The sequence below is a fragment of the Epinephelus lanceolatus genome, chromosome 13 (assembly GCF_041903045.1).
Source record: "Epinephelus lanceolatus isolate andai-2023 chromosome 13, ASM4190304v1, whole genome shotgun sequence".
In the NCBI taxonomy this organism is placed as follows: Eukaryota; Metazoa; Chordata; class Actinopteri; order Perciformes; family Serranidae; genus Epinephelus; species Epinephelus lanceolatus.
The window spans coordinates 4,015,378-4,035,211 of NC_135746.1; the positions used below are offsets into that span (position 1 = coordinate 4,015,378).

Consider the following 19,834-nt stretch of genomic DNA (forward strand, 5'->3'; position numbering starts at 1 on the left):
ATTCTAAGCAGCTTTAGTTAACCAAACTAAATTCCTCCCTTGTGTAGCTTCACTATAGTTCAACTTCTTCCAGTGTGAAGTTATTGGTGCCTCGCAAAGTTTTGAAGTAGCTTCCCCAACACTTTGAACAACACATAAAACTGAGCCAGGGAACCATTTCAACACAATTTACTCAAATTAGTGTCTTTATTCAAACTGTGAACCACACACTCAAACGCCCTTGTTGTCATCTCTTCATCTTCAGCCACAAGAACTAAGGAGAGGTCAAGAGGACAAAGTTCGTAGCAGCACAAATACTTTGGATGAAAATATATCTAGCACGTGTTGTTTCATCGTAACACTTTATAGAAAATATCACGTGAGGTCCATATTATGTAACACTAATTTAGCTTTTATACCATTTGTGACCAGATAAAATTATCACTCCGACAATACAGTACAAAACGGTGACACTATACATCACACACAGAGCACCTTTGTCCCAACACTGGACAGTAGACAGAGGGATACACAGCACATTTAGAGGGACAAGTGTTATTTCACTTTTAACGGAGTAGCAGAGAAAGAGTGTGCTCTTCTTCTACTGTGGCATTTGTTCCATTTATATCTACTTTACAAGTATCTACACAATGCTCTGATAAACAGAACGAGCTACAGAACCACAGAGGACGATGATGGAAGAAATTAGCGGTCACTGCTGTAGAGACAGAATCCCTGATCCTTCTGATATCTACTGTAGGTTTTAGGAAATGAAACACCAGAGAACATAACGGATCATGACAAAGGACTGACAGTAAGTAAATCGTACTTTAGGACATGAACAGGAGAAAACACGTACAAAATACAACAGCACCAGTCGTTGCATCCGTCCAGCTTATCTCCACTGTCTTCAAGTGAAATGTGTTTTTTTTGCATTTGTGTGTTTGTGCAGCGACGAGTCCAGGGCGGTCAAAGTTTAAACGATCACCAACTAAAAATCCCCAGTGTAAATATTTCTCAGAAAAGGACATGTAACCTTCTTCTCCAATCCCCTCCTCGGGCTCCTTCTTAAGGCATATGAGGGGTCACTGAAGGATAACGTGGAGGATATGCTGTCAGTTTAGCGTCCCATGGTTGGCATGGTAACAGCCGGGCTCGTCAGGGTGGCATCTTCGGCCTTCCACTGTGATGTCACGGTCTTGATCTGAGTGTAGAACTGGATGCCCTGGTGGTGAAGAGACAACTGCTGTGTCAGCTACAGAGTGCACGTGAACGTTTTGTTTATTCTGATGCCGAGGATTTTTATGATCCATCACGTGACAAACTGCTTCTATTATTTACCTGCTTGCCATAGAAGTTGGTGTCTCCTCTGAACGAGCCTCTGGAGCCAGTGAAGGAGAACATGGGGAGGGGCACAGGGATGGGCACGTTCACACCAATCTGCACAAAAGCACACACACATTGATACCTGCTGTCAGTGTCATTTGGCTGAGAGAAAACAGTTTGTTTCAAAGGTGTGACATCACTGTAGGCCTTTTCATTGCTGTTCTGTTGCCAGAGCAACAGTTCTGGTCCCTGTTTTCTTCTTGTCAGCTACTGCATTAACAAACTCTCCAACAGGAAGCACAGTACAAAGGGATCCATTTACAATGTTTGTGTTGTCAAGTTCTAAAAGGTCTATAATGTATTTACATCTCTACACATAATACTACAGAATAAATGCAGGGCGGTGTGTCTGTTACAGGAAAAAAAAATATTCTCTGAGATAAGAGTGGTATGCTTACAAGATAAAAAAGCTTGCAAATTTACGAGAAAAAACTCAAATATTTTGAGATTGTAAAGTCTTACATTTGTGAAATAAAGGAAAAAAAAAAGTCACAACTTTCCGAGAAAAAAACTTTTTCTCTAAAGTTAAGTCAAGACAAAAACTCAAACTCTGGGATTTTAGTCACAAATTTATGAGAAAAGTGCCTTGAGGGCTTTCTGCCAGAAAGTTATGTGACTTAGTCAGGGGTGATAGCAAAAAAATTCCACATTTTTTTCAGGTTGAGGCATGAGGAATGGGTCGTCAACAACAACAACAATAATAATAATAATAACAATAATAATCATAATTTTTTGCACCACCCATCACCCCTACAAAGAGCGACAGAGTCCACATCCAGAGAATTCTTAGTTTTTTTTCTTGCAAATTCACGACTTCACAATCTCAGAGAATTTCAGAAATTCAGAGGTTTTTTTTCCAGAGTATTGCCCCCCTCACCCAGCTCCGCATTTTATCAATTTTTTTTTTTTTAAACCTACACTGGCCCTAATATGCCATCGCAAAAATGTGAGGGAGACATGCATGAGAAATGTTATTATACGTTTAAAACTGTACAAAGATTCCACTGGACCAAGATTCAATTATCACATATGATATCTGACACAGTGTCAGACTGACCATGTGCTGATTGTGATGAAAGCTAATATTGGGAAAAAAGGCAATGTCTCCTTTTTTGTGAACAAGAATTGATCAAAAACTAGGTTACCATTTTATTCAAACCCGTCTTAAAACATCACATGGACACTGAAACAAATGTACTTGTGATAATAATTCCTCTTATTCGTACTGGCTGGAAGAAAAAATCCCTTCCTGACATAACTTCAATGGAAGAGATGGAGAGGAATGATTAGAGCAAGTAAAAACCATCTCAATATACATATGGGCAACGTTTTAATAATGGAATTAAAACATTGTGAACATCTCCTTTAATGGCACAAAATCATTAGTGTGGAACTTAGATTTACAAGATGAATTGGAAAAAATAAGAGAGAAATCAGAAATCTGTTTCCCTTTCATGAATACTTTACAGCTCTGTTCCTTTGAACCGTCGTTGCTCCAATAAATATTCACACTTCACATGAACTCTCTGTCTGTTTCCTGTTTCTGAAACAAAACACCTCCCACACAAAACTGTTTACTCATCAAAGTCTCACACAGGTGACTCACTGTGGACCAAAATAACACCAAAAGGTGCTCTGTGTTTTAATCCCTGACAGAAGAAGCTGTTGGACTCTTCAGTGTATGGTTTTCAAACTGACTAACAATCTCCGGTGTCTTGTTATTCAGCCCGGATGAAAGTGTCTCTCACCTGGCCGACATCCACCTCGTGTGTGTATTTACGCGCTGTGGCTCCATTAGTGGTGAAGATGGCGGTGCCGTTGCCATAGGGGTTATTGTTGATTACAGAAATGGCTTCGTCAAGACTCTCGGCCTCCAGGACGACGAGCACCGGTCCAAAGATCTCTTCTCTGTAGCACTTCATGGCCGGCTGGAACACAACAGCAGGGTGGTGACACCAGAGTTTCCACCAGCAATAAAAATCACCTACGACGAAAACTACACAAGGTATTATTATCATGATGTCGTGTCAACACATGGAGAAGACTGGGAAGCTTTAGAATGCATTTAACACTGAAATCTTATAGCTGCTGTTACAAAAAGGCAAACTCAGTATTATTTCATTTTCTCTAAAACTTGATAAATGTCACACTGGGACCGTGTATTTGATCACATCAGACTTCTGAGTAACTGGCGGCCATGTTGCTCCCTGTGCCAAATCTCACCGAAACACCGCCGAGGATGGTGGGTCCAACAAAGTTTCCATTTTCATATCCTTTGACGTTGACCTTTCTCCCATCCAGCAGCAGCTTGGCGCCCTCATCCACCCCGCTCTGGATCAAAAACTCCACCCTGGCCTTGGCCTCAGGGGAGATCAAGGGACCCACATCTGCCCCGGGCTGATCACCTTCAGGATACAAACATTCACATAACATGTTCCCTTATAAAATAGGGCAGTGTCATGCTGCAATAGTTTATATGAAAATGCACAAGAAAGTTTTTTTAGAAGTGTTTTTTTCATATCTGTCACTCCTGCGTCTCAGAGAACAGCTTCACACTAAACCCCTGCATTTTTTATGCTTCAAGTCTATTTTTGATGTGTTTAGTGAAGCGTAATCTGCATAGACGTCAGTTTAAATCACACAAATATCCTGCTTTATATGTGTTGAACTTATTGTATGTACCTACATTGCCTGATTAAGGATCCCAGTCCGTCTGTGAGCTTGCCTCTTAAACTAGGAGCAGGTTCCCCTCATTTGCTACAGCAGGAGGAGAAATAAACTAATGAATTGATAGATAAAATCTTCTGTTGATTTCTTCCCATGTAGCCGACATGAAAACTATTTCGGCTCTTTAAATTTCTGCAGTCCTTCAGCATGATGAAGGCAGGTTAGCCAGCCGCTGTCCACTCAGCTCCCAAGGAGCTGCTGCTGACAGATGGCTGAGACTTGAGCCCAGTTCAGACCAAAACTTCACAAGGAGAGGAGTTGAAACTCGCAACTATTTGCAATATGTCGGTCTACAAGGTTCTGAAAACCTGTGAGTTCACACCAAAGTGACTAGACGAGATGGTGGAACGTCACTATAGCAATATATATTCCGATTAGGCCAGCAGATGCCGATTGGCTGCTAACACAGGTGATGAGAGTTACGTTCTAAAACCAGCCATTGGCGACGAGACCAGCTGAGCGGCAGATGTCACCATCAGACTGCTTGAGTCGAGATGAGAGTGGCAGGTTCACACCGCTGCAACTTTTCTCTACAATGTTCTAACATGGTTTTGTCTTGTTGCAAATCTTTGGTCTGCACTTGGCTAAAGCCCAAGTCAGTGTGGACTAGACATCTCGCTTCCAATGGGTTCCCAGTAAGAACCGAAACTATTCAAAATGTTTTAGACAAGACAATTTTCTTTGTCTATACATAGTTACAGATGAAGTTACCTGCGTTGACGCGCAGTGACTTGGAGCGCTCCACCAGCTCTGGGAGCCATTCGCGAGACTCCCCCACAAAGATAGCAGTGGATAGAGCCATACAGCGCTGACCAGCTGCTCCGAAAGCGGCGCCCACCAGCTGGTTGATGGTGTTCTCTTTGTTGGCATCAGGCATCACCACACCGTGGTTCTTGGCACCCTATAGTGGAAAATGTAGGATATCAGAAGCAGCACGGTGCTAATTACATACATAAGACACATCAGTGATTGACAGATAAGCACGGAGCTGTTGTCTTGGTAACAGAATATTTTGCTCTATACGGTGACAACAGGAATGCTGTTTAATGTGAGGGTTATCATGGAAAACAACAACTTGAGCCTGATGAGACTGATAGTCTCTGATAACAGCAGTACATTTAGGCTGAAATCCCATAATGCCCTTTGAGCAGATTATAATTCAGGTGTCTGAGAGAAAACTAGACTTCTGAACCTCCTCTTGGCTCTGTTTTCAGGCTTTAGAAAATCAAACCTGTGACAGGAGATTTGGCCAATCACAGGTCATTTCACAGAGTGCGGTCCTATTGGCTGTTCTACAAATGCAGATGCACGTCTCTTCAGTGAACGCCTGATTCTATGGGCGGCGATTAGGATTGCAAAGGTACACCGTGACACTGCATCTTGGCATGGAAATTGACAGTTCTCACACCTTATATATTTGCTTATCTACGGTATTGAAAGAAGGCAATCTTTTCCTTTTCAACTGTCTCACAAACTTTTTACACAAACTTCCATTCAAGAAATGGTTTCAAATTTCAATCATAATCAAGAGTTTGTTCGACTAAAAACCTGTTTTCATTCGTTTAAAGTGACCTTAACTGATAATAATAAGAACTGTGTAATATCATATGCTGTGATACTTTTTGATACAGTTATCGTACCATGAAAATCCCATATTGTTGCAACCCTACCAACAAACCTGCAATGAAAGCAGGTATTAAAATATTGGCAACTGTTACACCAAATTCTATGACCCATTTCCTAAGGGGTCGTACACATGACGCGTTAATGTGCCCTCAAATTCATTGTTTACAATGTGGACACCTGGCAGGTGCGCTCAAACACCAGAGCAACGCCGTTGCAGCACGCAGGCGTTCCTGAGCGCCTATATTTTAGGGCCCGACAGCTGCGCCCTTTTATCCTGGAAATCCAGAGTTCTTGCGAGAGCACAATTTGAATTTGCTCAGCGAGTCACTCTGGCAATCAGTAATGATGCTCATTACCTATGCTGTTGGAGCCGAGCTGCACCAATCACATCAGTGTATCTGATATAGGCGGGCCAGAGGCGAGCTAAACAGATGACGACAGCGCTGCTACGACAAAGTCCGGAATCAGTCAGTAAACATTGCAAGATGGCTACGGATGAACACCAGTTGTTTGAAACGGCTTTGGCCGCTACAATGAACGAGTTAGACTTGGCTTTTTCTCTAAAAGAGGAACAGAAGACAGCCTTCGAATCTTTCCTTTGCAAGAAGGACGTTTTTGCTGTTTTGCCGAGCGGATACGGCAAGAGTCTAATCTACCAGTTAGCTCCGCTGGTAGCGCTCTGGATACGTCACCCCGTGAATTGTTCTGATTGGTCGTAGTGTTATAATCCAATTGTGTGCAGTGATATTTTCAAATGCATGCTTGGTGCCGCCCCTCGAGTTGGGCCATTTGCATTACTCATAGCCAGACCCTAAATCTGTCTAGATTTGGGTCTGGATTTCCAGGCTAGCGCCCTTTGATAAACTGTGTTCAACTTCTGGAGCACTGTATAGCATGTGACGACTACTAACCAATCACAGCCAACAGTTATCTTTTCCTTCTTCATAAATATCAGTCTGTGATAAATATGAAGACGTTAATCGTTTTAGTTTAGAGCTGCCAGAGCTTTACATCTGTCCAACAGACAATATTTTTGCCTCAATACACCCTTACAAAACAACCGTTGGAAGAAGATCAGCTCTGCACTCTGATTTCTGATGAGTAGGCTACAATATGGTGCTGGTTATCGTCGCTTAGTAACCTCAGTCGCAACCTGCTTTCACGCCCTTGAAGGTTGGCACAGAGAAGGCACAAGAGTAACACCCAGTGCCCGACCTTGTGTTTTCCAGGCGATTAAAGACGCAGCATGCGTGCAGCCTCTTAATCTTCACCCTAACCACTCAGCAACTCACAAAACACTATGATTTTAAAGGGAGTCTGGTTCTGGGTCACAGCATATGACAGGTCACAGATGTCAGAGTAACAGCAACAACTGCCTACACTGCAAGGCAACCTAAAAAAGGAAGACAGTCTCATAAGAAAGAGAGTCGGACAATAAACAAAACTGAAAAAACAAAACATGTCATTATCAGTAAAGCCTTTCAGAGATGGAGAGAAAATATTGCTAATAGTTTAGCTGACTGCTAACCGGAGCGAGCTTCAGCTTCAAGTTCACGTCTAAAGAGCCAATGTTAGCTAGAGCCTTGAATCAGTGTGTCCTCTGCCTCACTACCAGCTGCTACAGACCACCTCACCAGGAGGAGAACAGGCAGCAGCCCAAGAGACGGCCCCCCTGGTCAGCAGCAGCAGTGCTGGGAGACTGGACCGGTCCAACTCCCTGATTCTACTGATGCCATTACACAGGTTATACCTGCGCTGCTGCTGGCCTACCAAAGGTCGGGCCCTGGGGCCACTGCCAGCCCTCCCCCAGGCGAGGCAGTCCATAGCAGCAGGGAGCGAGGCGAAGGTAACTAGCTTATTCTCATCTCATTGAGGTCTGATAGACACAGAGAGCTGTGCAATAAATTTGGATTACATAATTCAACATATGTGAAACAATGGGTTACTATATAAAGCACATGCACATGCCTGTGGTCGTCTGATGGGAGGGGTGTAGGACAGAGCGGGTACAGCTGCAGGAGGAGGATGTAGTTTTGTCCCCCTTCCCATTAAACTGCCTACCCCAGCTTTAAAATGAGTCACACTGTGAGTCGTGGCGTACCATGTTGGACTGCACTCTCTTGCCGTTCTTGGACCCCCGCTCGTAGATGTACTCTCCGGCTGAGTTGGAGCCCACAAAGCTGATGGCTTTGATGGCGGGGTGGTCACAGATGAAGTTCACCGCTAAACAAAGATACAAACCGATAGGGTTAATCCTCTCCTCCTAATCTGTGCTGCGGCCCTACGGCACAAAATAAGAGCAGAGAGGCCTCGAACACAGAGATTCAAATCCTCTCTCCTCAAACACTCGTGAATTACTTTACAGATATAATAAGCTGCACATAATATGGAAATTCTCCTATCTCCATATTGCCAGGGGGTGTATGATTAGTGTTTGAATCATCCTTGGACCTTCCCCCAATGGTTAGTACACACACAGATTGTGTGTCTGAATGGAGACACACGCTCACCTGCATGCTGGCCATGGATGATGTTGAGTGTACCATCTGGTGCTCCCGAGTCCTGGAGCAGTTTGGCCAGGAGCATGGTGCACCCTGGGACCCGTTCAGAGGGCTTCATCAGGTAGGTGTTGCCACACACCATGCCGATGGGGAACATCCACAAAGGAATCATGGCGGGGAAGTTAAAAGGGGCGATGCCGGCACACACGCCGATGGGCAGGCGGTAGGTGTAAGTGTCCATGTCCCTGGTGATGGAGGGTAATGTCTCCCCGAGCATGAGGGATGTAATGCTGCAGGCGTGCTCAACAACCTCTGTCGGAGTGAAGACGAGGATGAAGTTAACCAATAAGAGATAAACAGATCTGAGATACATAATGAGCTAATGGATGCTCCTCTGAAAATTGTAATAGGAATATTAGTTATTTAAGATGAGATAATTCAATGTCAACATTACAATGCATTATGCACTTTGTACTTAAGCCTCTTACTTAAAGGGACAGTTCACCCCAAAAACCAAAAGCACATAATCTTCAATGCTTTAAAAAACTCAACAGCAATGTCTCTTTCCAGAAATCATGACCTGGTTACTGAAGATAATCCACAGATTTGTTGTGAGCAGTTTCTTGTAGGAACTATTTTCTTTCTACTGAACTACAGCGGCCGACTGTTTCACCACACAGAAGGAAGCGAGCATCTACTCAGGTGCAGCACATTCTCACTCTGACCTCAGACCACATACTGGAAAGTCCATGACGTTTAGTCATGGACTTTCCACGTCCACATACAACGTGCAAGGTACCCTGGGTGTGTTGGTTGTTGATGTTCTGGGACAGCATGTCAAGATCTGCCTCCCTTTTTCTCCGGAAATTTGACGTTTATATACAGTCTCTTTCAAAATAAACGCACTATATCAGTACAACACTGCAGATTGTTTGTTGGACCCATCCACCACCACTCCCGCCCGCCCCAGTCAGACTTTTGCTGGCTGCGTATCATGCCGATGTTAAAGGAAGTCTTTTTTTAGTTAGTTTATGACATTACAAGTCACTGCACAAGAGCCAGATTTTGAAGACTTCAGAGTTAGACCAGGCTCATAGATGAGAGGCGTGTGCTTGTGAAGGCCCAAGTGCACTGAAAGCACGTGTTTTGTTTTAAAACATGCACCAAAAGCATTTTGAGGCGCATCAAACTGCTTTGATGCTTCTACTCAGACCTTATTTTGATTTGGGAGCGCCAAATGAGGACCCAGCAACAACAGTCAGTGAGGCGGAGAGGAGAGACGGAGACACAGAGAGGTGGAAATGTTAGTCTATTAGCATAGCTCAAAACTTCATGAACAGTTACACAATTGTAAATCTGCAATGCTCAACAGAAACACCTACCACTGCTCACAGCTATACTACTGTTGATCTCAACCTCTGTGTTGCCACATGGAAGATACTAAAAATGAGAACAATAGAGGCTTTGACCCTTGGTGGATTCGCGAGCTTAACAGACTCTCGCTGTGTCAAAGTTAACTTGTGGCATAAGCTTTACAACAGCAATTAATTAACATGATACAGAGCTGTGATTAGCTGTGCTTTACTGACAGTGACCCATATGGAGGAATACATAAAAGACAAAAAGGAGGTAGCTGGTTCTCACTGGCTATACTACTCTTCTACTGCTGACCAACTGACCAGAGCAGCAGCACACACGATACAGTTGTCCTTATGTAACACGAATAGAAATGTATGGGCTAGAAAATGAATAGGGGGTATCTGTAAAGCTGACAAACTTAAATAGCAACCCTTTCCTGAAACACTGCTGCTTCTTTGATGTTGGGATTTAAATTGTGGAGCCTGCAGTGCGCCATACGAGCATCTACTGGTGCTTCTAGTGTGTTTGGACCTTACGTGCAAGATGTAAACATTATTGGCGAACACCTTGACTGAGCTGTAACGTCAGGTAGCTCAGTGGTGCTAGGTGAGCTGGCAGTAGATGCACGCTTCATTCTGTGCAATGACACAGTTGGCGGGTTTAGTTCAGTAGGAAGAAAACAGTTCCTATATGAAACTGCTCACAACAAGGTGTATGGATTATCTTGAGTAACCAGGTCATGATTTCTGGAAAGAGACACTGATGTTGAGTTTTTCAAATGTATTTTTTGAGCACCACAAGCTGAGTGACATCTAGTTCCATTAAACTAGAGAGAAGGCAGACATCTCTACAGCTGATATCTCACACACTATAACACTACAAAATGTGTATTTGTGAGTTTGGTGTACTGTCCCTTTAAGATTAAAAACCTGTTAATTGATTTCTTTTCCCTGTGAGTGAACTGTAATGGAACTTGTGAAAACTTCAAGCACTATCAGTCCCAGTACTGTAGGAAATCTGTAACGCTGGCAGCACACCTGCAAATGGAGCCTGTCTTTCAGCTGATAACTTTAAAGTTAGTGTGCCAGAATAAATCGGGCGTCCCAGAACTGGGAGCTGAACCAAGTACAAGAAATACTTTGGCAGCGCCGTCTTGTAATAACCAAAATATATCTCCCTTTATTTGCAAGTGTGCATGGCTCTTTTAATTTCTCAACAGGATTCTTGTCGATGCAAGTCTGCCGAAGTGAACAAGTGCACCTCAATGAGGGAACTGCATAATTTTCTTTTTATAGCATGCGACTAACAGCAGAGCCTGCAGAACGCTTTGCATAAAAACAAACTAGGTAGTCACACTTTAACATCAGGATGTGATGCTGCGGGGATACTGTTTCCCTAACCCTTGTTTTATAATTGGACGCTGTGAGAGCCTCTTGAAAAGTTTAAGCTCCTATATGTCAATATAGACAAAACACAACCCTTGCTCCATTATTAATTTAAAAGTGAACGTCGCTTTCGCAGTAAGTGTCTGCTTACACGCAAATAATTGACACCCTGCAGCCACTTAGTATCAAACTTTCATCCAGGCGATGGTATAAAGGGATGCCAAAGATACAGACTTTTCATCAGGAGACACAGATACTATAGACAGTTTCAACGGTGGAATTTGATCTGCACTATACATTTACCAGCACTCTCATCTAATCAGGATATCAAAACCCAATAGCACACTGGGAAGTCTATGTCTTTACTTACGAAGTCCTCTAAATACGTCTCCCTCTGCATCAGCGAGGGTTTTGCCTTGCTCCAAGGTGATCAACTTCGCCAGCTCTTTCTGAAATGTTACAGAAATACAGCGCGACAATTAATTTAACACATCAGCGTGTCTACAGACCAAGTTAAATTTAAGACCAAGTGAAATTTAAGACTTTAAGACCTTTTTAATACCAACTTATATGCATTTGTGACACACATTTGTAAGCACTCTTTCAAGATTAACACTCTGATGTCAGTTCAAAATGAAGAGTAAGGCAAAATGACAATAATAGAGTTTAAGTTTGATGTGTTAAATGTAAAAAGAAAACAACATCTCATCTCTGTCATAAATGCAATTTATAATGGCAGTTCTTTGGTCTGTCAATCAAATCTAAATTTAAGACAATTTAAGACTTTAAGGCCTTATTAAGATAACTTAATTTAAGACTTTTTAAAGGACCTGTAGACACCCTTTCCTTTCTTTCTTGCCATGTTGTGATCTTAAAGGAGTCCTATGGTGTTTTCCCTTATTTTCTGTCATAAATATAAAATGATAATGTCGGAGGTTCATATTAAATGTGGCAAAAGTTTCAAATGATAGGTGAACAGACGTAAAAGTAATCCCTGTGAGCGAAAACCTCTGGCTTCACACTGTTCTGAATACTCGGTTTCCAATGTGTTTGAGATAAGCTGCACCAGATCATGAAATTCTTTATATGTCATCTGGTCAACTTTAAATGGTTACATAACGTACGTACAATGCTACATGCTAATATCAGGTAAACATGTAATCCTGGTTACTGATGTTTTTTACTTCTCCCCAGTTCTGGATCAGATTCCTGCTGGAACATGTCCAGTTGTGGTTAGAAGCTTTTATTGGTGACTTTTCTCAGGAGAAAAAGCAGCTACACTCTGTTACAGTCATTCCCCAGCTGTAACAACAGTGCAGAGGCACAGTCCAGAAAATGCTGAGCAATCAAAGCAGACTGGGCTGAGAGAAAGGCGCTGAAGCTACGTTCACATCACAAGCAAATGTGGCCCAAATCCAAGTTTTTTTTCTTGCTCTCGTGTGACACAGACCAATCAGATCAGGGACACTTTCAGATGTGCTCCTAAATTCAATACAGATCTGATCACTGGCCATGTGACCACTGTAAGAACAGGCATATCAGAATTCATGTGTGTTTTTCCCCATACTGCCATGTTGTTTCTGTCTCATACTTCACTGTGCATGAGCAGATCACTCAACATGCAGTGTCAGAGCGGTACAGTGAAATTACAAAAGGCTGCTGTAGCTGTACCATTGCAGCAGCAGGTCATCCCAGGAGCCAGCCAATAGACCTCTAGCATCAGCTTTCTGACAGGACCAGACTGCCTACATGCAGTGACGGCGTCGTCATGAGGCACTGACAGAAGCACTGTTTCCACCAAACACTTTCGGTGTGGTACCTTTGGAACCAACAGTAACCCTTCAGACATGGTACCTAGACCCTCGGTCTGTTCAGACAGTCCTCTTAAATGTGGGCGGGGTTGTTGTCACTCACTGCTCCGTGCAGCACTCGCTGTATTTCCTCATCAGCGGTGACACAGATGGAAGTCTGCACCTGGTTTATCGTCCACAGAACGAGGCTGCACGCCCACATTTTCACAACAAAATAGAACAGGCTGCAGTGAGAGTCTCTCTCCATGGGATATTTAAAAATAGCAGCTTTGTGCATTTAGTCCTTCTCAGGCAAGCTCAGGGGTTTAGTGTTGCTGTAGCCCACAGGAAGTGAGGATAAGAATATATGCAGTTCACATAACCTGACTGAAATTAATCTATATCAACACTTGAAGATCCACTCATTACTAAAAGTGTGTGTCATATAAAACTAAAGTGATGGTCAAAGTTGTCACAGTGAAATTTAAGGTGTGCTGATGGATTCACGTCATCAACTCATGCATTGAGTAACATTACAAGTTAACGTTCCACCTTAAAAGTTGCCGTCAGTCGGCCCAGTGAATGAAGTTATTTTTTTCTCAGACTCCAGCTGCTGTGAGAGGCAGCAAAACGTCCTTTCATTTTATAGTTACAGTTTACTAATAAAACTCTCCACAGTATGAACAGTGGTTACATGAGCCTCAAAACCAGACACAACTCAGCCCTGAGCAGAGTGACCGTCCTCTACTGACCAATCAGACTGCAGTGTTCACAGCTCCACCTTTTAGTACCAGATCTGTGTGCTAGGTACCCCAACAGAGGGGGGACCAAACATAGGGACGCTAAGGAACGCTTCCATTGGTACCATCCACATATTTTCACTATGGAAATGGTGAACCGTAACATACCGCTCGGCGGAAACGGGGCTAATATGTTGCCCTGGACATCTTGACATTTTTGGAGGCACTGTCCCTCCGGGCAAGCCTTCACATCGTGGACCACCCACTCATTACTCTTCTCCTGCCTGCACCCACACCTCTCCCTCCACAGAACTACCAGCAATAGCTGCTAACAGATAATATGGCATTTGTGTTCCTTTTTCTTCTTACCCTCATCCTCAACTTATGACAAACTGTCATCTGACCTCTGCAGCAAATCATTTGGGAGATGAACGCTTGCACCACTGTTTCATTTAGTTTTTCACAAATGCCATTGTCTCACAAATGTTATGCATTTGTTCCAATGTGCAGGTGCATGACAGTGTTGGATGCATGTGAGGCCATTCAGAGCAGAGATATGTTCACACCGATGTCAGATATGGGTCACTTCAAACATGAATGTGAACAGTCAGAACTGGGGAACAATTGAGCATTTAGCCCTGTAATGTGAACGTATCGTCGCCTAAAATAGAATCTACCGGGCAAAGGGTGAATACAAGTGCTCTATATCATTAAAGCATGTAAACATATTCTCGTAGAAACCTAAAACACAAATATAAACCTGAAAATGAGCGCAACAGGTGCTGAAAATGTCAACACGAGTGAAAGATGAAACAATCAACCAATCATTGTCTCCGACAGACTCAAATGAGCAAGAGACAGATTCCCTTACAATGTTATCCTTGATGAGCTGCTGGTAGCGCAGGAAGATCTGCTGCCTGCTGAGGATGGAGGTCTCGGACCAGGACTGATAGGCTCTGGAGCAGGAGTCCACAGCTGCCAGCATCTCCTCCTGGGTAGCTTTGGGAACGCGTCCCACCACCTCATTAGTGGCCTGAGGAGGAGGAGCAGGAGACAGTCGGTACAGACGAGTTGACTGAGAGCAGGGGAAGCCATTACTCTGTATTGCGGCATTCACATTAATCCATCGATATTAACAACCACATGTTTGTTGTCTATCCTTTACAAGTTTGATATTTTATGTGATGAAAGCAGACGGCTGTTTCTGCATGCTGTAATCATCCATCACTGCCTTATTAGAGACTCATACTTGACAAGCTAAACTACAGCAGGGAAAGACTTTCGGCGGATATAAAACATGACGGGGCTTTGATTTCTTAGAAACTGAACAAATCAAGACTTATTTGCTCTCCCTAATGTTCATCAGGTACTACGACAGAACTGCGCTGGTTATTTGCAGCCGGCTTTAAGTAGAGATCTTGTTACCGCAGCCTCCTCGCAGGATGTATATAGTTCATCTATGAATACTTACAGGGTTGTGGATGTCGAGCCATTCAGAGCTGTTGGACTCAACGAACTTGCCATCAATGAACAGCTTGGTGGTGGGCTAGAGGATCAGAGAAGCATATGGTTAAATCCCCTCCTGCCTGGTTACATCATTACTAAGTTCATTAAGGACACACTGCAGTGTACATCCATCATCACAACATACACAGAGAGTTCCTAAAGCACATGTTTTATATCACTTTACTTCCTGTAGATTTATACTCTAATTCTAAGAAGGTTTATATAGTGTGTACACTGGAATGAAGTGCACTCAAATAACGAGTATGCATACTATCAAGACGCTTATTTTCGAGTGTGCTGTTACACTTTTGTCTCACAATTAATGTACAAAAGAAATACAAGAGCAAAGAACAGGATTATTTTGGATCATTGCTCTGTGGCAAACAAAAGTTTATGACACTTGCATGTTTTGTTCAGCGATATCGTCACAATCGAACCCCACTTTTTATGATTTTTAAGGCGTAAATGAAATCGCCAGAGATTAAAAGCTAACGTTAGGCTATACGCAAACAACACTAGGATCAAATGACTTCAGCGTCACCACCACTAAGCTTCCAGCCTGTAACCAACAAGTCCAACAGGTCCTGCTATGATGAGGTGAACAGAAAAAATGCAAAGTTAACTTGCTTGATTAACCAGTATTGTGAGGCACACCATATAGCTAATTTTGAAAGACAAGTCGCGTCCAGACCTTTGACATTCCCGTGGAAAACGGTCCGGCTGTGAATGCAGGTTGGTGCATGTGAGTCTCAAAATATGTATCCCACTGGCTAGCTAATTGCTGCCACTCCGCACTGCACTCATACGGCAGTTATCGCAGATATTGGGGCAGCATCATCATGAAGGCGTAGAGGCAAGCCTCTGGTTTCCCTGGTTAACACGGTTAGCTCTTTCAGCAACTGTTGTTGTTGCTATTAGCACCGTTAGCTGCTAGCCACTGGATCAGCCTCCATGTTGAGAGCGTGTGCAGACAATCTCTGAATCACTGGTTTAATTATAGTGTAGGCTGATGTAAAATGTTTCACTTCATACATATCTTGGTCACACTGAATTAGCAACCAAATGAAAGGGATCTTTGTCAAAATATTTTGGCTAATCATATCAGCCAATATATCATTATCAAAACTACATTATGTTGGAAAAACAATGCAGTATCATTTGAGCTGTCATCTTTAAGGTGATCCAAGAACACAGCTTATAAAGATCATAAACATGAATTAAAGTATTTCACATGGTGTTGCTTTGATATTACTGGGTCAGGTGCAGGGGTGTAGCGCCAAATTCTGGGCCCTGTGCATATGTAGTCTATTTGGGCCCCCCACACTTTCTCTCCTGATCCATGTCTCCCTTACCTTATGAGATTTTTTTAACAAAGTCAGTTTGCATTTTTTCCCTTTACTTTTTTTTTTGGAACCCAAATCTCCTTTACACAAGGAAGGGCATGACAGTGTATGTTGGTGCTCCAGCAGCATAAAGCCCAGTTCAGACAAAAGATCCATGACGAGACAAAACCATTTTAGAACATTGCAAAGAAAAGTTGCAGCGGTGTGAACTGGCCGTCTGAGCTTGACTCAAGTCGGCTGATGGTGTCACCTGAAGCTCAGCTGGTCAAATTGCTGGAGGCTGGTTTTAGAACGTAAAGCACGTCACCTGCTTCAACAGCCAACTGGCTTGGTGTAAAGTCCGTTGGTCAAGTCACAATGCAACAGACAGTGTGTTCCCTTGGTGCAGCAGGTGCTCTGTCCCTGCCGAGCCCTCCGTTTCCGTCCTCACAGTGTGCCGGTGTCGGATGGTGGGTCGCTGCTGCTGCTCACTGTATGTGCCTATGCCCCCATTATTTATATTATAGTGGCATATTTATTATGAATTCAGTCCATCTGATTCTAGTTTTGTGTCTGTTTTTCACCACTTCATCACTACTACAAATGCAGCTGTAGCCAGTATCTCACTATCACTATCCTCATTCATATTCTAAGAAGCTACAAATTATGTTCAGCCACAAAATAAACCTGAAAAGCTGCAACTCAGAACAGAAGTACAGACAGTTATTGCATGGAGATGATACACTGTCTCATCTAGATGCATTGGTGTGAACCAGCATGTTTTAGAATGTTGCAGAACGGCGTGTTGCAGGTAGTTGCATATTTCAACTCGTCTTGTTGTAAATCTTTGGTCTGAACTAGGCATTAGCTGCGTTTGGGGACAAATCTTTGTGCAGGGGTGGACGGGACCATCTTGTACCTTTAGGGGACGGGAGGAGCCTCAGAGAGCTTCAAATATTTTTTCATAACACAAAGGTCAAACTGGTTTATTTGGCCAATTTTAGTTATCTAGTTATGACACCTAATTACTCAGAGATAGAATTTGCAAAGAAAACCAAACTTTTCATTCTAGGCTTTTTGCAGATCCCTCTCCCATTGGGGCCCTGGGTAATGAGTCCCACTTGTCCCCCTGCTGAGACGCCCCTGGTCATGTGTGCCTAACAATGAAGATATTAATCAATATTAAGTTAACTGCATAATGCATCAGGTTGACAGAAGCAGACACCTCTCAAGCTGAACACATAACAGTCATTCACTGCTGAGTTATAAAAGCAGGTGAGTGGGGGCTCTTACCACTGAGGAGGAGGAGTAACACATGCGACCCAGCTGGAGGGGCGCCTGCAAGAATTACAACACCACAGTCAACTTTAATTCACGTCAAACTCATTGTCTAAAGTGCTGCACTGCCTGACTGCATTGTTCACATGATGCAAATAAAACCTACCCGGCTTAAATGGCACATAAATATTACATGTTTGCAAAGAAGGAGGGGTGTGCAGCGTGTGTGTTAGGCAACGACTTTGCTAGCTAGCAGGTTGTTAGCTATTTTGGAGTTGAATGAGCGTCAAATATCAACCAAATGTTGCGCAAAACATGAGCGTGACTGAGTTTTACCTTCTTGTTTAAAAGGGACCGGAGAATTGCTGCCATTGTGGAGTGTCTGGTGTGTGTGTTTCTGCTCCGGAGCCCTTCAACCGACCCAAAAGACACAGGGAGCAAAGAGAAGTTTAGCTAGCTGTGATGTGGGGAGCACGGAGACAGGGGGAGGCTCTGCTGCGCTTTAAAACGATCTACAAAACGATGTTAGCGAAGCAGAGCGGCGAACTTGATTTGTAGATCTGTTGAAGCTGCGCGTGGCTGCATTCGCTGTTTCCGTTCGATGTGGGCGGGACGGCCCCGATTTAACAGCCAATCACTGCGCGGGATTCACCAACCGCCCTAAATTAGGAGAAGCTGATTGGCTGTATCTGTAAACACAAAGTAAAACAATTTCTGTTGCTTTATTGAGCCGTTAAAAACCTTTTTCGAGAATATAAGCGTCAAAAATATCGCTTTACAACTGTTTAATATACTTTTATGACCGGAAAAAGTCGCTTTTATGTTTAAATGAATTACGTATCAACATATAGTGGCAGGCAACAGTTTCCATGGCAACTTGCTCACAGGCAACATGGAGTTCCTACAGTGGAGTTGTCATGATGTTGCAGGATGGATCGAGTCTTTAGGATTTCCACAATACAAAGTGGGTGAACCCGAGACAGCACTGGCTGTCACAGTATACGTGTCTGAATATTTCAGCCTTCAAAGCTCCAAACTAACCTCATTATACGTTTCTGTCGCAGGCATGTTTCACCGAGAACTTCATCACCGGAAGAAAGCTCATTTATGTAAATTGCATCTACTTGCCAAGACTTGGAGTCACCGATTTTAAAGACATGAAGGTATTATAGAGAAGAGGCAGAGAAAGTGGAGTTATTTTACTGTAACCTTCAGAGGAGACTGATGTCATTATGGAGGCTTGTTTACATATCAAAGCTGGAGGCTCACACAGTGTTCAAGGCAGTTTTCAACAGGCTGAGTGGCACCAAGATAATGATGGCACTGTGAAAACTACTGTACTCTGTGTGTGTGCTGTTATCATCTGGTGCTGAAGTAATTGGATGAGTTTGTCTTTGCTGATTCAAATTTTGATAAGCGATTGATCATTTGAAGATTCAGTGTGTAAGCTTTAAGGGGATGAATAGAAATAGATTATAATATTTTCTTTAGTGTATAATCACCTGAAGAAAAAAAAAAAGAATTGTGTTTTCTTTACCTTAGAATGAGCCGTCAATATCTACATATAGAGCGGGTCCATGTCCAGGGAGGTCGCCATGTTGCAACGCCGTGTTTGTAGAGTAGACCAGAACACAAACCAAACACTGGCTTTAGATAAGACTATTAGTGTCAGAAAAACACTAATTATTTTAATGTGAAACTAGGGTTGCAACAGTATAGTGCGATAAACGTCTCAGAAAATATCGTGGTTTCACGGTATTACAGAAATATTATTATAAACAGTCAGAATGACTCTTAAAGGAATGAAAACGGAGATGTTATTGTCGGTTGAACAGAAGTTTTACAACTACAATTGAAACTTGACACCATCTTGTCAGTGGAAGTATGTGTACAAAGTCTCCCTTTTGAAAATAACTAAAATAAAGGTGAGATTCTCTGTCCAGTTGCTTTTTTCCCCCAATATCATAAATAAGCAAATGTACAATTTTCAAACTACGATTTACCTTTGAAACCAGTGTACTGCTGCAACCCTACGCGAAACTGCTGAATTCATTGTTTTTACCAGTTTAAATCACCGGGTCTGTTTGATTTAGAGAGGAAGAGACATCGGCAGATAATTCAGCTCATGGTAATCAAGTTATCAGAGAAAAAAGCTGAGCACACATTAGCAGGTGCTGGGCTTGTGGCCCATCTGTGACAAGCCGAACGGTGTCGGAGAAACACTGATTTGTAACA

General features: G+C 42.9%; 1 protein-coding gene across 1 annotated transcript; it reads right to left on the reverse strand.

The window, feature by feature from the left end:
- Positions 1–152: 152 nt before the first annotated feature.
- LOC117271215 (methylmalonate-semialdehyde/malonate-semialdehyde dehydrogenase [acylating], mitochondrial-like) lies at positions 153–18,094 on the reverse strand. Its single transcript, XM_033649350.2, has 12 exons — positions 17,936–18,094; positions 17,615–17,659; positions 14,965–15,039; positions 14,365–14,526; positions 11,334–11,412; positions 8,229–8,531; positions 7,820–7,941; positions 4,804–4,993; positions 3,589–3,770; positions 3,114–3,293; positions 1,321–1,419; positions 153–1,204 (listed from the first exon to the last, which is right to left on the reverse strand). Exons 1-12 carry the CDS (start codon positions 17,969–17,971, stop codon positions 1,100–1,102), a joined length of 1,578 nt encoding a protein of 525 aa, XP_033505241.2. The 5' UTR covers positions 17,972–18,094; the 3' UTR covers positions 153–1,099.
- Between the last annotated feature and the right edge of the window lie 1,740 nt (positions 18,095–19,834).

Excerpts from the sequence above, each read along its gene's own strand:
- LOC117271215 (XM_033649350.2), bottom strand. The coding sequence starts at position 17,971 with ATGGCAGCAATTCTCCGGTCCCTTTTAAACAAGAAG. Across the intron at positions 14,527-14,964 it reads GGCTCGACATCCACAACCCT|GCCACTAATGAGGTGGTGGG; the intron begins GTAAGTATTCAT and ends CCTCCTCCTCAG. Across the intron at positions 11,413-14,364 it reads AGCTCATCAAGGATAACATT|AAAGAGCTGGCGAAGTTGAT; the intron begins GTAAGGGAATCT and ends GTAACATTTCAG.